The sequence below is a fragment of the Dryas octopetala genome, chromosome 9, assembly GCF_963921425.1.
Source record: "Dryas octopetala chromosome 9, drDryOcto1.1, whole genome shotgun sequence".
Lineage (NCBI taxonomy): Eukaryota > Viridiplantae > Streptophyta > Magnoliopsida > Rosales > Rosaceae > Dryas > Dryas octopetala.
In genome coordinates, this window is record NC_141374.1 from 16,999,582 (window position 1) to 17,022,473 (window position 22,892).

At 38.9% G+C, this 22,892-nt stretch overlaps 6 protein-coding genes across 8 annotated transcripts; 3 read left to right on the forward strand and 3 right to left on the reverse strand.

The window, feature by feature from the left end:
• Positions 1-122: 122 nt before the first annotated feature.
• On the reverse strand, positions 123-1,465 carry LOC147274997 (vesicle transport v-SNARE 11-like). The gene is made up of 5 exons (XM_086228380.1): positions 1,333-1,465; positions 1,018-1,076; positions 727-915; positions 456-626; positions 123-275 (listed from the first exon to the last, which is right to left on the reverse strand). The coding sequence occupies exons 1-5, from the start codon at positions 1,415-1,417 to the stop codon at positions 123-125; spliced, it is 657 nt and encodes a 218-aa protein (XP_086084506.1). The 5' UTR covers positions 1,418-1,465.
• A 350-nt stretch (positions 1,466-1,815) lies between these two features.
• LOC147274998 (Pentatricopeptide repeat (PPR) superfamily protein) lies at positions 1,816-3,931 on the forward strand. Of its 2 annotated transcripts, none has more exons than XM_086256451.1 (2): positions 1,816-3,570; positions 3,686-3,931. In XM_086256451.1, exon 1 carries the CDS (start codon positions 1,842-1,844, stop codon positions 3,333-3,335), a length of 1,494 nt encoding a protein of 497 aa, XP_086112577.1. In that variant the 5' UTR covers positions 1,816-1,841; the 3' UTR covers positions 3,336-3,570; positions 3,686-3,931. The 2 variants fall into 2 exon arrangements, with proteins under 2 accessions (XP_086112577.1, XP_086112578.1); XM_086256452.1 differs by having other exon boundaries at positions 1,816-3,557.
• Positions 3,932-6,417: 2,486 nt separating this feature from the next.
• Positions 6,418-8,347, forward strand: LOC147274999 (putative xyloglucan 6-xylosyltransferase 5). Its single transcript, XM_086228030.1, has one exon. The coding sequence runs from the start codon at positions 6,742-6,744 to the stop codon at positions 8,122-8,124; it is 1,383 nt and encodes a 460-aa protein (XP_086084156.1). The 5' UTR covers positions 6,418-6,741; the 3' UTR covers positions 8,125-8,347.
• A 1,429-nt stretch (positions 8,348-9,776) lies between these two features.
• LOC147275000 (uncharacterized) lies at positions 9,777-11,673 on the forward strand. The gene is made up of 2 exons (XM_086227711.1): positions 9,777-10,441; positions 11,063-11,673. The coding sequence occupies exons 1-2, from the start codon at positions 9,899-9,901 to the stop codon at positions 11,150-11,152; spliced, it is 633 nt and encodes a 210-aa protein (XP_086083837.1). The 5' UTR covers positions 9,777-9,898; the 3' UTR covers positions 11,153-11,673.
• Positions 11,674-11,880: 207 nt separating this feature from the next.
• Positions 11,881-15,318, reverse strand: LOC147275001 (Protein kinase superfamily protein). Its single transcript, XM_086255830.1, has one exon. It carries the CDS (start codon positions 14,804-14,806, stop codon positions 12,161-12,163), a length of 2,646 nt encoding a protein of 881 aa, XP_086111956.1. The 5' UTR covers positions 14,807-15,318; the 3' UTR covers positions 11,881-12,160.
• A 253-nt stretch (positions 15,319-15,571) lies between these two features.
• Positions 15,572-21,950, reverse strand: LOC147275002 (zinc finger (C3HC4-type RING finger) family protein). 2 transcript variants are annotated; one of them, XM_086255831.1, is made up of 18 exons: positions 21,635-21,948; positions 20,653-20,754; positions 19,556-19,638; positions 19,367-19,451; positions 19,172-19,258; positions 18,840-18,901; positions 18,506-18,699; positions 18,351-18,411; positions 17,757-17,934; positions 17,500-17,538; positions 17,325-17,386; positions 17,148-17,184; positions 16,912-16,961; positions 16,753-16,822; positions 16,483-16,558; positions 16,083-16,162; positions 15,925-15,993; positions 15,572-15,826 (listed from the first exon to the last, which is right to left on the reverse strand). In XM_086255831.1, the coding sequence occupies exons 1-18, from the start codon at positions 21,707-21,709 to the stop codon at positions 15,767-15,769; spliced, it is 1,470 nt and encodes a 489-aa protein (XP_086111957.1). In that variant the 5' UTR covers positions 21,710-21,948; the 3' UTR covers positions 15,572-15,766. The 2 variants fall into 2 exon arrangements, 1 of the variants encoding a protein (XP_086111957.1); XR_015124155.1 differs by lacking the exon at positions 16,083-16,162 and having other exon boundaries at positions 15,925-16,052; positions 21,635-21,950.
• Positions 21,951-22,892: the final 942 nt, after the last annotated feature.

The window sequence follows — 22,892 nt, forward strand, 5'->3', positions numbered from 1 at the left end:
CTTCGCTCGAGTTAGACACGATCTTGGAGAGAAAAAAAACACACAAAATAATATTCAATAATATAAATACCAATATGAGAGCGTGAAATGTCAAATCAATAAAATTAACAAATTGGACTAGGCTAGAGTGTAAGCTTAGAATAAAGGATAAGTAAGATTGCAAGGACGAGGACTCCAATAATGGAGCCCATGATCCATTTGTGCCTTCTCATACTTCTTGTCATGCCTGTCAGGACCTTCTTGCTCTGGCTAATAGTTTCATCCACCCCATGCAGCTGTCAAAACCAAGAAACACATAAAATTTCCACCTCAAAAGCAACAAGCCTATGTTGGCAGGAACACAGTGCAAGCGAAGCCTTTAAGGCTTTAATGCCACCTTAAAACTATGTACAAAATAAAAGGCAATGACACATAACACAGAGCAAGTAAAGGAGAAAGAAGAATATAAGACATACTGTGTTATGGGCATGTAGAAGAGATTGGCGTTGTTGATGCAAATCTTGGAGGATTGAAACACCAAGCTCCTCTGTGTCCAGCATTGTTCTTCTACTCTCCTTAATTCTGTCACTGGATTGATTTAGTCTCTCTGTTGTCATCAACAATCGTCCTTTTTGATCGTTCGATACCTGTCCCATAATCCGAATTCCTATGAATAAGATCAAAATAACATACATGCATGCATGCATGCAAATAATACACATGCGCGCACACAGAGAGAGATCGTACCATCAAGTTATCTGCCATTCCTGACTCCAACAATTCACAGCGGGCTGCATGATCAACAACAGGTGATGTGATTCTCTTAACTTGGCTTTTCAAATTGCTCAAATCAGTTTTGTATTCTCTTAACTTGGCAAGCAGCATTGCCTTCACACTTGGCTGCAAACTCCTTGCCTCAAGGTCCATTTTCCTAAGCTGGACATTTCCAACATGCCATATCAATCAAAATCCAACAACATCATAAAGAAACACACAGATTTAAACCATGCAAAATCCACTTTGAGTTGCGTAATATACCAAATCATCAGCATCATCTAATCCACCTTTTATCTCTTCAATTCTCTGCTTCCTCTGCTCTGCAATTCAACAATCCACAGAACCCACCACCTTTATGCACATTCTAAGTCTCTTACAAGTAAATCATGTTACAAAGTTTCAAATTTAAAACACAAAACCAATACAATATGCTTGAATTTGCCTAACCCACCAAGAAAAAAGGACCCAAATGCATTTGTTATGCACCCCATGAATACAGAATGCTTAAATTTGCCTGACCCACAAGAAAAAAACAAATGCATTTTCTATGCAAACAAACAAAATTCACAGATTTACCTCCATCAACAGCCGTGCATTTCTTTGAGATATTGGCGGAGAGCTCGCAGTATTGGCGCTCGTACCCCTCAAATACATCACTCATCCTTGGCGATCCTAATTCCACCAACTACCAACTACCAACCACAACCCAATTTTCTTCTATCGGATTAAAGCGTAAAGTTCTAAGCTTTTTTATCATAAAATTTGAATTTGTGTGCCAGAGGGTTGAATCGGTGATCAATCGGAGAACGGGGGTGTTGTACCATCTCGGACATAAAAATGGAATTTAAGGCTTTGCAGGCCTGGGTGGGAAAATTGCGAGTGTCCCGTAATGCCCTTAATGATTTCGTTGAATTACATACAAGGGACCAGTGTTGACGTGTCGTTTTAACGGCTATATATAAATAAAGGTCACAAAAACAAGGGTAGCATAATCATTTTGGTTTTAGGCCTTTAGCTGATCCTGTGCTGCAGTTGATCCCTTCTTATAATGCAGACTCGGTGTTCGACGAATTTCCTCAGAGAAAATGCGTTCTGTTTTTACATCAAAATGGCAGAGGGGTTTGCTACGAACTGCAGCAAGTACTCAGAAATCCCAACGCTTATCGTGTTTTTACTGCTCTACCATGTTGCCTTCGTCGTCACCACCTGAACTACAAGGACTGTGTGCTCTTGTTTCGAGTGCAATTGGTGGTCTAGATGATTTGGAGTCGAGTCTTGATAAATTTACAGCTACCTTAACTTCGTCGCTTGTGACCCAAGTCATTGATTCTTGCAAAAGCGAAGCACCAACCAGAAGATTGCTCAGATTCTTCTCGTGGTGTCATAAGAATTTGAATGATGGTTTGGAAGACAAGGATTATAACCATGGCATTCGGTTTTTTGCAGAAAAGAAGGACCACACGGCAATGGACATTTTACTTTCCGATCTTGTGAAGACCGGCCGCGCAATGGAAGCTCAGACTTTTGGTCTTGTTGCTGAGACTTTGGTCAAGTTGGGGAAGGAAAATGAGGCATTGGGTCTGTTTAAGAACTTGGACAAGTACAAGTGCCCTCAAGATGGTTTTACAGTCACTGCCATTGTCAATGCTCTTTGTGCTGGAGGGCATGCTAGGAGAGCAGAAGGGGTTTTTTGGCACCATAAGGATAAGATTTCTGGTATAGGGCCTTGCATTTACAAGAGTCTTTTATATGGATGGTCCGTGCAGGAGAATGTGAAGGAAGCACGAAGAATAATCAAGGAAATGAAGTCAGATGGGATTATGCCAGACTTGTTTTGCTTTAACACATTCCTTAGGTGCCTTTGTAAGAAAAACCTTAAACACAATCCTTCCGGGCTTGTTCCTGAAGCTTTGAATGTGATGCTTGAGATGAGGTCTTATGGCATTTCTCCAACTTCCATTAGTTACAATATATTGCTGTCTTGTTTGGGGAGAACAAGAAGAGTCAAGGAATGTTGTCAAATTCTTGAGACCATGAAGAAGGCAGGTTGTTCTCCAGATTGGGTTAGCTATTATCTTGTGGTAAGAGTGTTGTATTTGTCCGGGAGATATGGTAAAGGAAATAAGATGGTGGATGAGATGATCGGAGAGGGCCTGGTACCCAATCGTAAGTTCTACTACGATTTGATTGGTATACTCGTTGGAAATGAGAGACCACATTATGCTCTTGAGTTATTTCAAAGGATGAAGACAGGCTCATTGGGTGGTTATGGACCTGTTTATGACATGCTCATACCCAAGCTTTGTAGGGGAGGGGACTTTGAAAAGGGTAGAGAGCTTTGGGATGAGGCGATGGCTATGGGCGTCACTCTTCACTGCTCAAGTGATGTGTTGGACCCTTCAATCACTGAGGTTTTCAAGCCAACAAGGAATGAGGAAAAACTCAGCCTTGTAGACTGCAGCACGCCAAAGGCTCAAGAGCAAGTCAAAAAGAAGATGGGAAAGAAAAAGAAGATGAATGAGAAGATGAAGAGGGAGATGAAGAAGAAGAAACTTAAGAAGAAATCGGCCGCAACTTAATTGGGTACCTAGCTATATCTGGACGTGAATGTCAAAAAGAAGATGGGAAAGAAAAAGAAGATGAATGAATAGATGAAGAGGGAGATGAAGAAGAAATCGGCCGCAAATTAATTGGTACCTAGCTATATCTGGACTTGAATTTGATGATGTTGGTAAACCTTGGTTTCAGTAGAAAGAACGTCTATTGGAAGCCAAGAGAAAATTCTGAGACTTGAGAAGAATGTGAGTGGAGAAGGTAGAATATCCCACTCAAATGATAGCTTTCTATAATGGGTGTACATTCAATATTCATATATTTTGCATGAACTAGAGCTATTAACAATTGGACATTCCTATTCTTGTGACTGCAGGGTGTAAGTTGGTGGTGGAGTTGGTCCAGCAAATGCATACAATGTCAGTGGACCAGTGCTTTACATAATAAATTGATTCAAGTAAGGTTTAGTGGGTTAACCCTGTAAATGTGTTTTTCCTTCTCTGTAATCACATTTTATTCATGTTGTAAACTATGATGATGCATAATATTGTTATCCAACTCTCTAAAATTCTAGTCCATCTATCTGATAAATTTTGCTGCCAATGTAGAACAAACAAGATATTGGGTCTAGATTGATGTAACTATTGATCACATTTAGTGGGGAAAATGTGGGCAAAAGATTACATACTTTCTATTTGCAAGAGTAACATGTTTTGCTTGAATGAATAACCTGGATTCGTGGTAGATGATCTTATGAAGTCATTGAATATGAGACAAATTTATATGTTCATGAGCTCTCCAAGAAGTAAAAGATCTATCAGAATTGCAGTTGCAGACATACAAGTCCAAGAGGCCCTTACAATCTTAGATTAGTAAAGGCATACTACTACTAGTGCCTCTAGTGTCAGACAGCAAGAAAGCCAATATATACCACTAAAATTTGGTAGATTAATTTAATCCTTCTGGGTTCTGATCCATGAAGTCAGGAAGGTTATATCTACCCTTTACTTAGTTGCTTGCCCTCCTACCATTAAAAACACAATTGTCAATCCAAATTTTCTTCTTTACATCTGATCTAAGCAGAAAATTTTCAACCACTTACTTGCACCTTATTAGTTTAATGAGGCCTGTTGTACTTATATTACTAAAAATTAAATTAAAAATAAATAAATATGTAGTCATAAAATAAAAAAAGCAGGCATCTGTTGCTATACAGACAGAGAGAATAGAACATGCCACATGGTGCATGCCCATAAGGAGTGACACAAGATGGGATCTGGTGGGACCCCCCACACTCAGAGTCAAAACAGAAAATAATTGGAGTGTGGCTTTTCACGCGCTTTGAACTGGCGTGGGAGTAAACATTCTTCATGGAAAGTAGGGGTGGACAAAGTGCGGGTCTAACCGACCAACCGACCAACCCAAATTGCGAAAACACAGTTTGGTCCAATCTAGAGGCCCAATTTTGTGATAATCGGTTCTCAAGCCCACCGACCCGCACACTGTTGGGTTGGTCTGCGGTTGGGCTTGTCAAAATACCCGCATAAACCTACCCAATCCGCATAAACCCATTATTCTCATTATCCCCAATTTTCAATTCCCACATTTCATATATGTCCCCATATTCCCATTCCACTTCCCAGAGAATTCCTCTGTCCAATACCCATTATTTCATTCTAATTCCAAATTTTCAATACACTTCCAAAGAATTTCCCACTACCCAATCCCACTAACTCATCCCACAATCTCAATTCCCAAATTTCCCATACCCTAATCTAATGAAATACAAAAAGAAAATTTTCGACTCCAGCTAGTTCTCAGGCTTGACTTTGGCTAGTTCACTGTCTTTGTTTCTTTGCTCTACTTGGGTTGTTTGGTTTCCTTTGAGTGAACTTTTTCTTTTCAGTTTTCATTTGTAATTCCCTTATCTGTTTGTCCTGGAGTTTTCTGGACAACCATTTTTGTTTCTCTGATCCTTTTGTGGGCCTCTCATTAATGCAATATTTTGACCAGAAAAAAAAAAAAAAAGAATCATCCATCATCCTCTCACAATCTTATTTTGCGCCTCCACCCTCCACCCTCCCCTGTCACCTTTGTCTATCTCTCAATCTCAGATTCTCATTCTCTCTCGATCTTATATTCTCATTAAAGATTGAAGAAGTCCTCTCTTGATCTCACTGACGAACCCCATAGCCGCCACCAAATCTCGCACTCCCACTCTCTTGATCTCACTGAAGATTGAAGAAGTCCAAACCGTCCAAATAGACCAACCCAACCCGAGCCTATTGGTTTGGATTGGTTTGGTTTCAATTCCTTAATTGGGTTGGTTTGGTCTCCAATATTTGCAAACCGTGCCCATTGGTTTGGTCTACGGTTTGAGCCCAAAACCGACCCAAACCTACTTGTGTCCACCCCTAATGGAAAGGTGCAAGACCGAAACGCGTTTCTTGCTTGTTTAGAAATCTGCAAGTAAGACACTGAAAATCACGCATCAAAGCCAGCCGTGAAGTGCAGAACGCCAGAACAGACCGAAAACAGCGAAGGGTCCCACTTTTAACTCCTTCACAGAAAGACAGACATTGGATTTATATTCTGGGAAAACCATTGTCTGAGCTTAAAAGAAATCCATAAAAACACATCGTCAAGAATCCAAAAGCAAAAAACGTAACACTAAAGTGACCAAAAGTTTGGATTTAGCTTAAAAAGGTGAAAATGATACCTATTGAACTCTTATTCTTGAATGAAGAAATGTGATACTCATGGATGCTTTAACTCCTAAGGTATGAATCTATTGGAAATCAAATAGAGATAGGGAAGCAACAGAAGGCCATCAAAGAGTAAAGGCATTACATTTTGAGCAATAGTGACTCCATGAAGAACGATGTGTAATATTAGATTTCTAAGTGTTGAAATTAGTAACTTTTTTTTGGTGAATAACACTCATCAACTGCACTAAATGTTGCTATAGGGCCCTTTATCATTTTGGGCCAGACCCAATCCGATTTGGGCAAAAGTTGGAGAGTAGAGAGCGGAGACTTTCAGACTTCCAATTATTAATTAATTAATTGATTTAGGACAGACAGAATAGTAATGAAAAAAATCTAAGAAAATCGAAATCTAGATCGGACAACATAAAAAATGGGAAATGGAAAACATAAAATATAGACATAATGCTCTCCAAGACAGTCGGTGTTGGACACATGTCTTGCGCGTTCACTCCCCTCCTCTAATAATCTCAACCCTCAACCTCACCACCACCACCACCACCACGCCATGACCAAACCCTTCCATGCCACCACCACCATTCTCTAGGGTTTTGGTTTTACCACATACTTCAACGAACCCTAAACTCCATAACCCAACACACACACACACACATACAATTTCAGCAATTCTGAATTTTCAGAGTGAGAAATAGAGACAGACAGAGAGATGGGTCAAGATAATTTCACAGCTCAGAAGAGAAGTGCAGGTGGGTTACCAACTAGTACCGCCACTGCCACGTCAGCCAATGGCCGAGCAGCTGCACCCGGCGGCCGTGCCCTGCCACGTGGCCGCCAGATCCAGAAGACCTTCAACAACATCAAAATCACCATCCTCTGCGGCTTTGTCACCATCCTCGTCCTACGTGGCACCATTGGAGTGGGCAACCTCGGCAGCTCCGAGGCCGACGCCGTCAACCAGAACCTCATCGAAGAGACCAATCGGATCCTCGCCGAGATCCGATCCGACAGCGACCCCAACGACCCAGATGACTTGACCCAGACCGAGATCAACCCCAACATCACATACACTCTCGGACCCAAGATCGCAAATTGGGACAAAGAGCGCAAGGCTTGGCTTCAGTCGAACCCTCGGTTCCCAAACTTGGTCAACGGTAAGCCTCGTGTTCTGCTCGTGACTGGGTCTCCTCCAAAACCTTGTGATAACCCAATTGGGGATCATTATTTGTTGAAAGCGATTAAGAATAAGATTGATTATTGTAGACTTCATGGGATTGAGATTGTGTATAATTTAGCTCATTTGGATACGGAGCTTGCTGGGTATTGGGCCAAATTGCCCTTGATTCGAAGGTTGATGCTTTCGCATCCGGAGGTTGAGTGGATTTGGTGGATGGACAGTGATGCATTGTTCACTGATATGGTGTTTGAGATCCCATTGCCTAAGTATGATAATCATAATCTTGTGATTCATGGGTACCCGGATTTGTTGTTTAATCAGAAGTCGTGGATTGCGTTGAATACGGGGAGCTTTCTGTTTAGGAACTGTCAATGGTCTTTGGATTTGCTTGATGCTTGGGCTCCGATGGGTCCCAAGGGTCCAATAAGAGAGGAGGCTGGTAAGATTTTGACGGCGAATTTGAAGGGAAGGCCGGCGTTTGAGGCTGATGATCAGTCGGCATTGATATACTTGCTGCTTTCACAGAAGGATCAATGGATGGACAAGGTGTATGTTGAGAATTCATATTATTTGCACGGCTATTGGGCTGGATTGGTGGATCGGTACGAGGAGATGATAGAGAAGTATCATCCGGGTTTGGGTGATGAGAGGTGGCCGTTTGTGACCCATTTCGTGGGTTGCAAGCCTTGTGGGAGTTATGGGGATTACCCAGTCGAGAGGTGCTTGAGCAGCATGGAGAGAGCTTTTAATTTTGCGGATAACCAGGTGCTTAAGCTCTATGGGTTTAGGCACAGGGGCTTGTTGAGCCCTAAGATCAAGAGGATCAGGAATGAGTCAGTCACTCCTTTGCAGTTTGTTGACCAGTTTGATATTCGGCGGCATCCAGTGCAGGGGAGCAGTGAATCACACAGCTAGTGAGTAAAACATCTTCAATGTGTGATAATTGGTAGGTAATGGTGTAATACATCAGTTAAAGCAGATTTAAATTTGATAACAGTTCATGTTTACTTGTATTTTGCTTGTTCTGTTGTCTTTCTACTTCTTTCCAACTTCCAAGAACAATAGAGTAGAATTCTTTCACAATCTTGAAATCATCTTTTGTATTGTGTTCAAGTAATCCTTAAAGGAATTTTTTTTATTGATTGCAGTATACTTTCCTATTATCTTGTTGAGCTGAAACATTAACATCTTTTGCTGCTCACATATCCTTACAAGTTCTCTTAATAATAATCTCCCCTTGTAAGTGCATCATATGCATATGCTAGGTCTAGGATTTATGAACTTGGGTTGGTAATTAGTACTTAGGAGAGACAGTTATTGTATCCTTGGAGAAGTAACAGTAAAGTTATATATTCAGAAAGAAGCCTTGCTGAGAAATGCTGTGCCACTTCAAGTCTTGGTTCGTGCATTGGGCGTATTTTGACCTTTCTGTATCTTGGACTCTAAGGTGCAGGAATGAATTATAGCAGTATTTTCTGACTGCAAGTTTCAGGAATTAATCAGCAAGTTGTACTTCAATGTTGAAGCAAAATTTCAAATAGAGGGATGTCAACTGGTTTTTGTTGGCTAAGAATTGGTTGCAGAGTTACCAGTAATTATACTTGCTACTAGTTTGTTGGAATTGGAGTTCGTTGAGATTGTTGTGTCAGCTACAGCCACATTCTTATTCACAAGAATATCTCGTTTTGAAGTGTATTAATGTAGTCTCATTTACATGTATGTTGATGTTAAGATAGCCTGCTTCAACAAGTAGTACCTCACTTGTTGGTTTCTCTTTCATGGCCTTGTACTTGGTTTCTGAATGGTTGAGAGTTTTCAGTGTTTGGTTCTGTCTTGTTTCACATATTGTTATGCTTTGAGCCTTTGAGTAACAAGTTTATTGTAAATGCTTGGTGGGAGAAGCACATTCAGGTTGCGAGCCCATGCTGTTGTCGTGCAGTATGCCCACAATTCATTCGCAAATGCTTTGAGTAAAAAGAACTGTTGCCATATAATTCGATTCATGCTGGTGTCGTGGTTTTATCGAAAACTCAAGATACGTGTAAAACTCAAAATACGTAATGATTCGCAAATCAGATATGTATCAGATGCATTTGCAAATCACAGGTGTATCGGATGCATTCCGCCGTGAAGGTTTAAATATAAGATTTATGTGTTTGTAGTTCAGTTTAAGTTTCCTAACCTTTGCTCAAAAGGAAAGGACAAAGTTGAATGTATCGAGTCCCTCAACATTGTTGATCACATTACTCTTACTAAGCAGTTAAGTATTAACTATATAAAAACAAAATTAGATGTAACATAATATCATATTCATCAGCCATTTGATTAAAATTAGATGACCAAAAAAAATCAATCCCCAGCTTAATATTCACATTTATTGAAAGAAAATTCAAGATTTAAATATCAACCATTGAATTTCTATCAAGGGTCTCTAACTTTATGCTGAGGAGAAAAACTTCGGTGAGAATTGACTAAGATGTCATCTACTACATCTCAGCCGTTGATCGTCAAGCCGTCCATTTCCGATGTTCTGTTTACGAGTGAGCGAGTCCGAGTCTTAAACTAAACTTTGTGCCCAAAACAAAACGAAATTAGAGATACCCCATTAAGCTAATCTCACCCTCAGTCGCCGAACAATGAAATTGGCGGAGATCGTTGTTTGTTTGGTGCTCTGAAAAGTGATGAAAAAATGGTGGGTGAGCACCATGATCCACATGAGGGCTTCAATTACTGGGAACAACAAACCCCAAAAACCCACTTCAAGGAATGGTCAATGGTGGTGATCAGAGACTCTCTCCCCTCCAACAATGGCTGCTCTGTCTTCCCTCCAAGCAACCACGAAAATCTCCACCTTCCCTCACAACCCAGTCAGCAACATCAAGACCCATTATCGCCATCACCGTCATCTCCATCTCTGTCGTCTTCTTCATCGTCGTCTTTGTCGTCGTTTTCACCGTCCGATTCCGACGAATCAGGCCCGGCTTCGCCGCCGCCGTCCGATACCCAGGCCCGAAAAGGTGGTAAAGTCACCAGCTGGGTAGGTATTGGGGTTGAGGTACTGCGTTCCAAGCTTTTGGGTATTGCTTCCTCATTTGGGTTGGAAAGGGTTTGGTGCTTTGCCTCTGGCGCGGGCATTGTGGCAGTGGTCTTCATGTTGTGGTCCTTGTACTCTCGGGCTCGGAAAAGGCGGTATCGGAACCATTTGAAGCTGATTATCAAAGAGAAAGATGAGGTTAGCTTAGCTAATTGTTAGCCTTCAAATTAATTGTGGCTTATCAAGTGTTTGATGTATTGTTTCAATTTGACTGGTTTTGTGTGTTTGTGTGAATGGCAATTGTAAAGCGTTTTTTTTTTTTTTTTCCTATTCATTGACCAGAAGAGTCATTTATTAAAAGAAAAGAAAGAAAATTTTGTGGGTGATATGCCCAACTATGAAAATGCTAAAAACTCTATGCCGGAAGTTCAAGCAATTTTTGAGCTTCTACTTGCATGGCGAGATAAGAGAAGGAAGTGGGAATTGCTACATTACAATTATCTTGGAGGGCAAAGTTTAGTTCATATGCTTGATTGTAGGCCTTTCCTTACTTGGTCATCCGTAAATTGTAGCCTATAGTGTATATGATGCATTCCTTTCTCAGTCTTGAAAGGCGTTTGGAAAAAGTTACAACCTTGTTGAGAAGGTTTTTAAAAATATTACTGGAATGAAAGGAAGGCTTGATTGCACATGTTGATGCTAGGTTCTGTCTCCTTGTTTCTTGTTGGTGTGATGCCCTGAACAGATGTCTTGTTTATGTGAATATGTCTCCTTGTGTGTGCTGTCCCTCTACTAAAGTTATGATTTGATCTTCTGCAGAAAATTAATAAAATCCTGCACCAAATTGCTCAATTGAATGAAGTACTGGTAGCCCGCCACAAAGTTCTGGCTTCAAAACTGGCTAATTGACCTAAGAAATATGACATCTTTAACTGCTGAATTGGAAAATTAGGAAGATCAGTTCAATAATAGAGCTGAAAACATTGGGGGAGCTGCATATGCTTCTCTAGGCGAGGTGGTCACGACACAACTGACTGCAATGGTAATCAGATGCTCCAGTCATCTCTGAGGATCTCAATATGAAGTTGAAGCAAATGTAACTGGGAAATGCCAGCACCAGTTTGAGCTGTGGAAGCAATTTTGAGGGGAGGAAGTGGGTCACAAGGAAAGGAAGACTAAGGAAGCAACAGGTCTGGCACCCAAACTTTGGAGTTGGAGAGACTAGATGGGCAGTCCTCTTGTTGTATGTCAGTCACAGTCTTAGTAGTTTGCTTGTATTCCAGTTTCCCGGTTTTGTACCCAGGTTGAATATCTTTGGTTTTGTATATTTGGTTTGGGCTATTTATTTGTATTGACAGATTTTAGCATTAATAGAAAGTTCAAGATCATAAGTTTCAACTTATGCTTCACCCTCCTTGCAGTTTGTTGCTTCAGTTCATATGCCAATTTCTGTCAAAGTGTTGACCTGATAATATTTGCAAATTTTTTCCAGGGAAAACTGTTCATCTACTGCCTCGTTAAATGATCTCCATTAATTTGTTGTTACTATGCAGTTTAATTGTACTAGTAAAAAGATGGTGTCTGCACTTGATATTATGCAGTCACAGATATGATATTATATGTCCAACAGGGTTATAATGGACACTGATTGATTATTACGAAATACAAAACATGAAGACAATGCTATTGATAGAGCTTAATACAGAAGGCTTTGATAACTTAGCAGGCAATCACTAAAATCTGAAGGGTTATCAAAAATCAAGAAACCTATCCATAAGCTATTTCAAACTGGGAACATAATAAATAATTCAATTTTACTTCGATTCAGATGCTCCATGTGCTCATCATCACACAGCTAGTGCAGAGCATAGAACTTGAACAACAGGAAATGGCAGTGTGAGAAGGAATTATGCCCAATTACCTCCCCTGGACACCTTTCTTAGCAAACAAAGGAGAATCAGCTATAACTTGAGAATCATCATCCATTGCAACAGCAGAGTCTTCCCTTGTGTGAAATTGACTTGAATTGTCCAAGGAAATTGGATATGTAGTTTTATCTTCTGGATTATCAATCTCTGAGGCTGCCTCTTGAAGCTGCAAAGCATACTCCAAGTTCCATAAAACATCTCCCATGCTAGGCCTATCAACACCATATTCCACCAGGCATTTCTCTGCAGCTTCTACAAACTTCTTCAGTGAACCAGAGTTGATGGAGCTAGCAATATTAGGGTCAACTATCTTCTCAATCATGCCCTTCCTGTGCCACTGCATTGCCCACTCAGCCAAACTCACCTGCTCTCTTGGAAGTGCAGGGTTTACAACAGACCTTGCACATAGTGCCTCAAAAAGAACCACACCAAAAGAATACACATCAGATTTCTCAGTAAGCTGTTGGCTCCTAAAGTACTCAGGATCAAGGTACCCAAAACTACCCTTCACAGCAGTGCTGACATGGGTTTGGTCCAATGTTGGTCCAGTTTTTGATAGGCCAAAATCAGCTACTTTTGCAACAAAATTCTCATCCAGCAGAATATTTGTCGTCTTTACATCACGATGTATGATACCTTGTGCTGCACCAGTATGCAGATAATGTAAACCACGAGCAGCGCCAATGCAAACCTCAAGCCGTTGTTTCCATGACAATGGAGGCTTGTTTGAGCCATAGAGATGGTCACGAAATGGTCCATTAGCCATGTACTCATACACAAGGATCATCTCATCATCCTCATCACAAAATCCAATCAGTGAAACAAGGTGGCGATGGCGTAGCTTGGAGAGCATGTCCATTTCTGTTCTGAATTCATTGATGCCTTGTTCTGAATTTGGGTTGCCTCGCTTTATAGCAAGCTTAGTACCATCTTCCAACACCCCAATATACACTTTTCCAAACCCACCGACACCAATCACTGCCTTCTCGTCAAAATTTTGCGTTGCATTTTGTAATTGACTGAAAGTGAAGAACCGGCCATAGCAATTAGCGGAAGAGAAATAGTTTGAGTAACCACTTTTGCTCTTGCGCGAGCCAAAGATGCTTGATCTTCTTGAGCTCTTACTGAACCTGCTAGATCGACTGGAATGGAGAGGAAGTAGCCATGATGAGAAGCTGTTTTTCTTTTCCCAACCTTGAGGTCTCCTTTGCCACCGAATAAAAACAAAACCAACTAACAGCATTGCTGTCACTCCCAGTCCCAACCCAACACCTGCAACTATCTTCATGGTATTGCTACTTACTCTTGGAGGTCCCTTGTATGACCCATCAACACCGTAAAAACCATCCAAGCTATCCGCCATGTTGCTCATCTTTATGATCTCCAACCCATTAAGAATTGCATCCTGCTGTGATCCTGACTGAGTATTACCAGGACCAATCTGAACCATGATGATACTATTTTCAGAAGAGAAGGCTGTGGCATTCAGCACAAAATCTTTGTAATAAGCAGTTGAAAGGCCATTGGTGAGGGTAGAGAGGTCAAGATTGGACACTGCCATCATCTCATTGATATATACATTGAAGAACAAATTGTTGAGGGTCTTGCTCACAATGTCACAGAAATGCATTCTGATAAAATAGGAATAGTCCCCTTCCACATCCAGCTTCCAAGTGAGGTTAAAATTCTGTTGACTTATAAGAGCATCTTTCATGTGCTCAGCCGATGCATAAACCCATTTGGGGGCAATCAATGTATTAGCCCCACTCTGTGGATACTTAATGGTTTTGAGAGCCACAGACACATTCTCAGCCCCTTCTGCAAATGCATCATATGCACTATCTGATTCCCATGTCCTTGACAATGTGTCATTCTCAGGAGCTATCAACGGCCCTCCAACATTCAACCGGTATCCGACTTGAAAAGCATAATTCGACAACCCATTGAAGTCCCCAGCTGGGGAAATCGCCATGGCTGCATCAGTGAAAACAGAGTCCGGAACAGAGACGACCTCAAGGGCATTAACAAATGCACAAGAGTCCTTCATGGGTTTGAAATAGAGAGAAAAATGGTTCTGGCTGACATTAAGAATGTATTCTTTAAACACCAACTTGTTGTTGTCTGTGGCAGAGAAGTCATGCAAAAGAACGTACTTGTCTGTGGCCACTGTGAAAACAGCGCTTGATAAATTATAAGTTTTGTGTGGGAGGGGATAGAAGTAAAGACGAACCCAATGGCGGCCTGGATTGTTTATGTAGAAGGTGTAGGTGGAATTTTCAGTGAAGATTCTTGCTGTAAGGTAGAGAGGTTTTGAGGAAGGTGGTATGGAGGCAGAGGCATTGGGAGTGATTGAATCAGCTGAAGTCTTGAGGTCTTCGTTGGTGGACAAGAGATTCGAAGATTCACTGTCGGATTTGAAGGTCCTTCCATCGTTGAGCTTGGTCTCTTGTGAGGCTCCACAGTCGATGAGAAAGTTATCAGGAGGAGAGAATGTGAGGGTGGAAGAGTCATTGGTGGGTTTGGCTGAGACAGAGGTTGTGAGGTTGAAGATGAATAGGAGAAGGAAAACAAGGGAATAAAGGGAGGAGAAGGGTTGAGACTTTGGTGATGATGCCCCATTTCTCTCTCTTCCCATTATATGGGATAGCGTTGATTAGCGAGGCGGCGGTGGCTGCAATGATGGTGGTAATGGTGGTGGTGGTGGTGGTGGTGGTGGAGAAAGGATCATAGTGGGAATGTGGGAAATGGGCAAATGCAGAAGAAGCTTAACTCCCATACAAAGGGGGGGTGTGGTGTGGGTGTGTGGTGAGAGAAACAGATTTGAATTTTATGTGGAAAAAATGGTTAAGCAGTTGGAGAAAAGAGAAAGAAAGAAGATAGAGATGGAAGGTACGTTGTTGTTCTAAGACGTGCAGAGATGACTGTTTTGTTTTGTTTTGTTTGTTTGAGTTTGTGATGAATGAGAGAGACTTGGTAAAAGAAACGGACAGCGAGCTATGCGTTGGGCCTTCAAACTCACTAACATCGTCATTGTAACTTGTAAGTCAGACCATATCCTATTTGTAATATAATCACATCACCTACTTCTTTACCACATCAAATCGTGCGTACCACATCCTCTGTTTATCTTCACTCTATACTTAACACGGTGTCGTTTTGTGTACGAAGAATATCGACAAAAGAAATATAAGCAAATAGTATATATATATATATAATACAATTAGGAAAATGTTCTAACCAATGGATTATAATGTTATTTCTTGCCTTTTTAGGGTGTAGATCTTATTACAAGTCAACACTTGAAGAGAAACCTGGTCGGAGAACAAAGTTCAGGGACTGTTCTGAAACAAGGGATAGCATTAGAAGATGTGAAGATAGAGGACAAGATGCAGCATTACAAAAAAAAAAAAAAAAAGGATTTTATTTATAACAATGAATACAGGTCTACCCTTAGTTACAACAAAAGAAGAGGGATCCACCAACATTTTGTGGATCAAAGAATGTTGAATTGAGTATAGAAATTGCTTGTATAAGAATTTAATTTCTAAAATACATGCAATCAATTATGAAGAACTGAACCCAATTACTGTTTTTCTCATTGTACTTGACAACCATCCTCTTTCGCTCTGAGATATGCGAGTCCACGCTTTATTCTCTGCAAGGGGAAAATAGATAATCATTTTAATGAATAATACACAGAGAATACCAACGACATTCCTAGGCTGAAGAGCGGTAAAAAAGTACAATAAGTACCTCTATTGTATCTCTCAAGCGTAGGAGCTCCAACCTTTCATGAGGGCGCAGGTTTGTTAGGGAAGCCAACTGCATTCAATCAGACAGTAATACTTGTCAATAACATGATTGTGTCTTCAATATACTGCCTGTAAATAAATAGAAAAATATAAGGTTACCCAGAAGCTGAAGCGCTCAGGATCTTGTAGTGAGGGCATCAGTGCTTCTACACTAAGAAGTCTCTCAAGTCGTCTCCGATCTGTAAAGAGATGGTGTCATGCACCAAAAATGGTGACATTTCGGTGAAACATAAGGTTTAACCTAGGAAAAATTAATCTGCCATCACAAGATTCAACTACTATAACTAACCGCTTAATTGAAACAAATCTCAGTCAGGCAATAACATTCGCCGACAATAATGGATAATATGCGCCAGGATATTTGTAATGATCATTCAAATATCAATTATTGAAGAAATCAGAGATTTAAATTATGAGGCAGATAACCCAGAAAAGAGAGGAAAAACGTAAAAAATTAAATTCCAAGTTCATTCTCAAGATGTCATCCTAAGGGTTTTACCATGACGTGCTGCTCTTTTCAACCGCCCTAACCATGACTGAGCATATTCTGCTGCATTATTCGTCAATTCCTGCAACTGTAAGGATATAGAAAAAGAATTGAATTAATGTATTATAAAAAAAATAAAAAAATAAAAAAATAAAAACTCAAAATCATCTTCAAGCACCAAATCATGTTCAGCTCAGGCTTCTTACTACCCTATAAATTTAAAAATGGAAAACACACTCAAATATAGAAAGATAATTGTAATTCAAATTATCATAAACTTACATATGATCTCTCTCTAGTCCCTTCTGGTGGATATATATCTTGTACCCATTCAACCTCTGCAACACGATACCTGAAGATCACATTACAGAGGCAAAACATTGAGCAATAACAGTAACTGCAGATTAAATGAATAGCTAGACAAATCATACGACAACTCACCCATCTTGGTCCCAAGATCGAATTATGCAAAATCTTCGCCGACTTTCAATCTGCTTGAAATTGTATATGATAAACATACTGTACTTGTATTAAAACAAGACCAAAAATCATAAGCATTAAAAGAATAAAAAAGAGTAATTAGATCAGTTTTTAGACTTTTAGTCATTCAGAACGCATTAAAAAAAGGTAAACAGAGAGCAAAGTAGGGATTTAAGTAAAAAATAATGATATCTAACCTCTAAATAGAAACGCCCATCTGAAAGTGGTTCACACCTACATAGATAATAATTAATGGAATATTAATTTAGAAATGAAAAATCAAAAGAAAATAGGAAACATTTGTAGTGGAGTTTACAAATACATTTTACATATTAGGAAAACTATCAAGGAAAGAAGAAGGATGAAAGACCAACTCAGTAATTTCCACTTCACAAGCAAAATCAGCTATGGAACCTGTTGTAGAATCAATGACAACCTACAAAAAAAAAAAAAAAAAAGCCAAATCAGTAACAGTTGGACTTTTTGTCGACCTTGGTATACCTTAAGAAAGTGAAAAGGGAAAGAAAAGGACCAGTGTCAATAATCTACCATTCCCATCCGACGGTTGCCTTCCATTATTCTCCTCACCTATTGTTTAAGTAGCAAATTAATAAAAAATCTATAAATATTCTATAGAAACAAAAAACACATGCATTTCATATGTCATATAAATGTTCTGAGTACGTAGACAAAAGGTTGCCAGATAAGTTTTTCAACGTGGTTCTTTTGCAGCAAATGCATCGCATCTATGTCTCATTATTTTATAAATGTCATACGTAAAGATTAGAGATTGTTATCCAGCTTACCATAAGTCTATACCGAGGTTCAAAAATGTTCAGCGTTAACTTCTGAAATGGAAGGACAACATCCATTACAAAGAGAGGCATCAAATCAGCACCAAAGTTTGTCATTGTTTCATTCTCTGACTTTCTTTCAGAAAATTCCTCTGCAAAGTTCTTTTGTATGATGTCGTTAAGTGTCACACTGGTAAAAATAAAAATGAAATAAAGTAAAATATCGGATGTAGACTTCTAAAACAGAACTGAACCCAACATTCTTGGCAAATTCTGAAAGGCTATAATACTAAAATAAACACCTATCATTGAATGTGTGATTGCAAGGTGAAGAGGACAACATCTCGATTTCCTAAATACAGATTGATAGACTAGTAATTTCATATCTTGAATCTTTTATCTGGACAGTGAGAAACACAAATTTAATAATATTATAGTCTGTATTAGTCACAATGCCAGCCTCAATATATACCAAGTGAACTCGTGGCCAGGAGATGTGCAGCCATGATCATTACAAACAGCATATGTTAAAAATCACTAAAGCAAAGCTTCCGATGTTAAATGATACAAGCATCTCATTCAATTATTACCAAATGAGCAACTGACCTGATTGCACATGTTCTAGGACTAATGAAAAGAACCGTTCGGCACAATGGACATTTGTTACCTAAGATAATTAACACAAGTCAATGAAAATAAGGGGAAGATAAAGATATATACTAGCTCAATCAAAATAGAAACAGTAACAGAAAAACACTCACTTCGATCCATTGATTGAAATAGGCACGAGCGACAAAAAGAATGCCCACAAGGAGTTGTTACAGGTTCATATAGTAATTTCATGCACACTGTGCAATCAAAGTCATCACTGCGCTCTGGTTTCCTATGGCTTCTCCTCCCAGTAAAGGTAACTTGTATTCTCTCTAAATTCTGGAGAGATGCCTGAAGAGGGTTGCTACAGAATACCACATAAAAACACATTAGAAATTGACAAACATATTATATAGCCAGCGCCCAGCAGGTATTAAACGATATATACTTAAAATATCTCTGTTTTGATTAATAATTAACAAAATGGATACAGTTGTATATTACCTAAAAGGGTCAACCTGGAGGCCAGAAAGAATAGCATCTCGGGCCATGTCATATTTCTCCAACTGCCAATTCAAATCAAGGCCAAAGTTAAACTGATGGACAATCGATCCTAGAAAACAACCATAGGGTGGGAAAAATAATTACTGATGGAAAAAAGAAAAATTTATTGGTTTTAACCTCTCATTTTTAATATGAACAGTAACAAAAACTTCATAAAAGAAATACACATACCGGGACCCATTTACAGTCCCCCACACCCCCCCCCCCCCCCCCCCCCTCCAATTCTCTTAAGAAAAAGGATTAAAGTGAAATAGATAGCAACACTTCCTCACCAAAATGAGAGCTTCAGCCTTTAACATGTACACTTTTTCTGAATTAGTTTGGAGGTTGATTAGCTTCTCCACATCCTTTAAAGCAAGCTGAAAGAATTGTTTAACAACTTTTTCAGAATGTTGCCAATGGCTATCTGGTTGAAAATTGATTTTTTTTTTTCCCTAATACATAACCAATGAGCCAATAAGACATACCTCAGCGAGTGTTGTAGGATCCAAACCAGTTCGTGCTCTATATTCAGAAGCTGATGGTGGTATGCGTTTAAGGAATTTACTCATCCTGCTTGAAATATGTTTAATGGAACATATTACAAATAGTGTACAAAAGTAGGTAAAAACCCATTTAGAAGAAGCTTGAAAAGCACACCCTAGACAACACTTAACCTGATATAAGCAGCACTTCGGTTGCCAAGAATAACAGGATCACAAGGTTTAATGTTATTGGCTCTTAAGTAACAATGAATTGCCTGAAGAAAGAAACTAGATTGATCAGGACAAGCAAGAACTCAGAGAAGTTAAGAAAAATATATTTCATTTTAAAACTTTGCGTGAAAAAGACTCACATAAAATTACACAAGATAATAAACAAAGTAATAAAGTACTAAATAATCTTCTAAGAAGAGATAAGCATGCCAACAGTGGCAACACAGCAGCATCAAGGAACAACAGTCAGATAACAACAACAATAGTAATAATGATCCTTCCCAAACTGATAATCACAGTGACCTTAGCACTCAACATGGAAAGAAGAAAACCATATCCATATCACGAAAAAGTGGGTAAAAAACCAAAAGTTATATGTCTCTTTACTTGTGTAGAGGCTATGACTAGAGATTCAAGCCCTATGCCATGTCATGGACCATAAATATCTGAGAAGACAGACAAAAGGAATGTGGGCATCTAACTCCAATAGGCTAAAAGAACATTTATTTATGGACACAACAATGAGTGAGTGAAGTACCATGTGTCTTTTTTCAAAGCATGTGTAGCATACCTCTTAAGGTGTAAACATAATAAACACTGACTGTCTGCTAGTCGTCTACTCCTCTAATAATCTCATATCAACATCTTCCTGATCACAATCACCATTTCCAATAAAACTAAGGTTACTTTAAAGCCTTGGTCGTCTAAGGAAATCCACATATAGAATGAAGAAAATCATAACAACGTCTTATCAGTCCTTAAAACCGAAATAATTGGCTAAACCATACCAGGTGATAAAGTTTGTTGGTTTACCACTATTTCAAAAATCTTAAGCTATTAGGATGCGGACCAACAGTTTTTTGTATTCTTATACCAGGTAACTCCAAAGACCAAAGACAAGGTTTCCTAGACCAGTTGCTACAAATACTTAAACATTAAGGAACCATATATATATATATAAATATATATGGCAACATTTTGAAGTTAAACCACGTAAGAAGAGAAAATTCCTGTGATAGAAAAGGGGTCATAGACTCATAGCTAAGAATTCTTTTCACCTCCTCAAATCGATTCTCTCGAAATGCCTGGTTTCCCTTCTGCACAAGATCAAAAACATGACTAAATATGTCCCAGGGCAATGCTGATTCTCCTTCATTAGCCTGCATTCCAAACATTAATAATTTAATACTCATCAGATTTCCAAGCAGTCTTAAATTTTCAACAGAGAAATAAATTAAAAATTAACACTTGCATTGTTTTGGCTGAATTTAAAGTAGCAACATTAGAAGATCCAAAATTTAATCTCTTTTATATTCTTGAGAGGCACAAAAATTAGAAGCTCCACTGAACAAATTTTAGCAAACTTTTTTTGCTGCACTAGCTTAAAGTATATATGTCCTATTTTTTGTTAGAGCTATTGCACCAAATCAAGCAGCTATTAGGCCAGATATACTTACATGAACACACCCATCACAATTGACGTTCTAACACTCGAATACATAAAATGCATAATATTCCACGACTTAAATTAACAGCTTAATTGTTCAAAAAAGGACTAATCAAATGCTCCATTTTTATAAACCAACGAAAAAAAGTAAAAAGAAAAAAAAATTCAAATTTCAATTAATAATTTATTTCTTAACATTACTAAATAACCAAAGTACCAAACATTTGGCAAAGTGAAATACAAGGGAAAGCAAACAAGCAAACTCTAATGAACTTGTTTTTCCGTAAACTCTTCTCAGCAAGCAAACATTTTAAAGAAAACTACAAAGGAAACAAACAAAAGTCACAATGCAAAACTCCGTTTGTTCTCCAAGAAAATGCCGGGAAAATACAAGAAACTTAAATTTCGCCACCGAAGTTCCTAATTACATGTATTAAGCACAGCTTTTCTGAGCTGAATTTTATTGTTTTCTCCGCTCCCACAGATCAAAGAAAAAGAAGAAGAAAAAAATACTCAATTTCTTACTCATCTCCCCACATTTTCTCAGCAACCAAACGCGCCAAAAAAAAATTAAAAAGAAAAAACACACTCACCGAAATGTAGTCCTCCACATCCTCAGGCCAGTCAGTCCCGAACCCCGACGACGAAGCCTCTGCCTCGCCAGACATTGAGAGAAAGCTCAATCAATCCAATCGAATCCACACGCACGCAGCCGCCAAAACTCAAAGAGCGAAACAAATTCGAGACGGAGAATGAAGACCTTCGAAGCTCGAAGCGCTTATAGTGAACAGAAATGGGTGTGACTGCGAGTGCGAGCGTCGTGTTCGTCGCTGCGTCCCTTCGTTTCACTCGCGGACCACATTCCACTACGTCTCCGCTTTTGCTTTTCGTGCAAGTGCTTCTCACCTGCTTACGGTTTTCAGCTGCTCCATATAATAGTCTCGAAATCACAGCCGTTGGAGCTTATGAACTTAACTAGATTCCAAGTTTGACATTGAACTCAGCACACGTGGCTCGATCTGATAGGCTGGACTAAACTTTTTAATTTTTCCCGGTAAAAAAAAGGAATTAAAATAATGGATTGTTGATTAGCATTGTGAGGAGAATTATGGGATGAGTTGGAGACAGATAGAGGGATCAGTGGGGGATAACAATCATGTGAAGAAAGCCGTCTTTGATATTTATACCGTTGGGTTCGTTGGAACGGCAACCGTCCAATAGTTTCAAGGAGTTCCCGTACAAATACCATAAGACAAAATTCATTCATTTGTTGGATCTTTAAGTTAAGCTTTTATATTAGAGTATCTGTGTGACTGAATTAGACCAATAATTAAAATAAGGGGAAAAAAATGGGGTCAAAATGGTTGAACATAATTTCCCCACAAAAAAAAAAGAGTGAAAAATAAATGGAAACTTTTGAAAAAAATGACCACTTGCGTTTTTATTAAAGACTTAGGACCAGTTTGATATTGCTGTGAGAAAAAACAACTGTGAAGTAAAGTCAGCTGTAAAGTAAAGCAGTTGAGTGTTTGGTAAACTATGTTTTCAAAAGTATTGTGAGTGAAAAAAATAATATCAAAGTGTTTGGTAAATGTTAATGTAAAAGTGTTGTGACTGTGTATAATTACTAAAATGGACATGATACTGAAAGTGTATTTTACTTATTTGTTTGGTAAACTAAAATGTTTTTTTACTTATTTTTTAAATTTGTGGCTACAACTTTTTGTTAGTATTAATTTTTTTAAGAACAACATTATTAAATAAGTATTCCTATTATTTTTTTAAGTATATTATAATTTTAATCGTACAAATAAAATATCATAATTAATTATCACAATATAAAATATAACT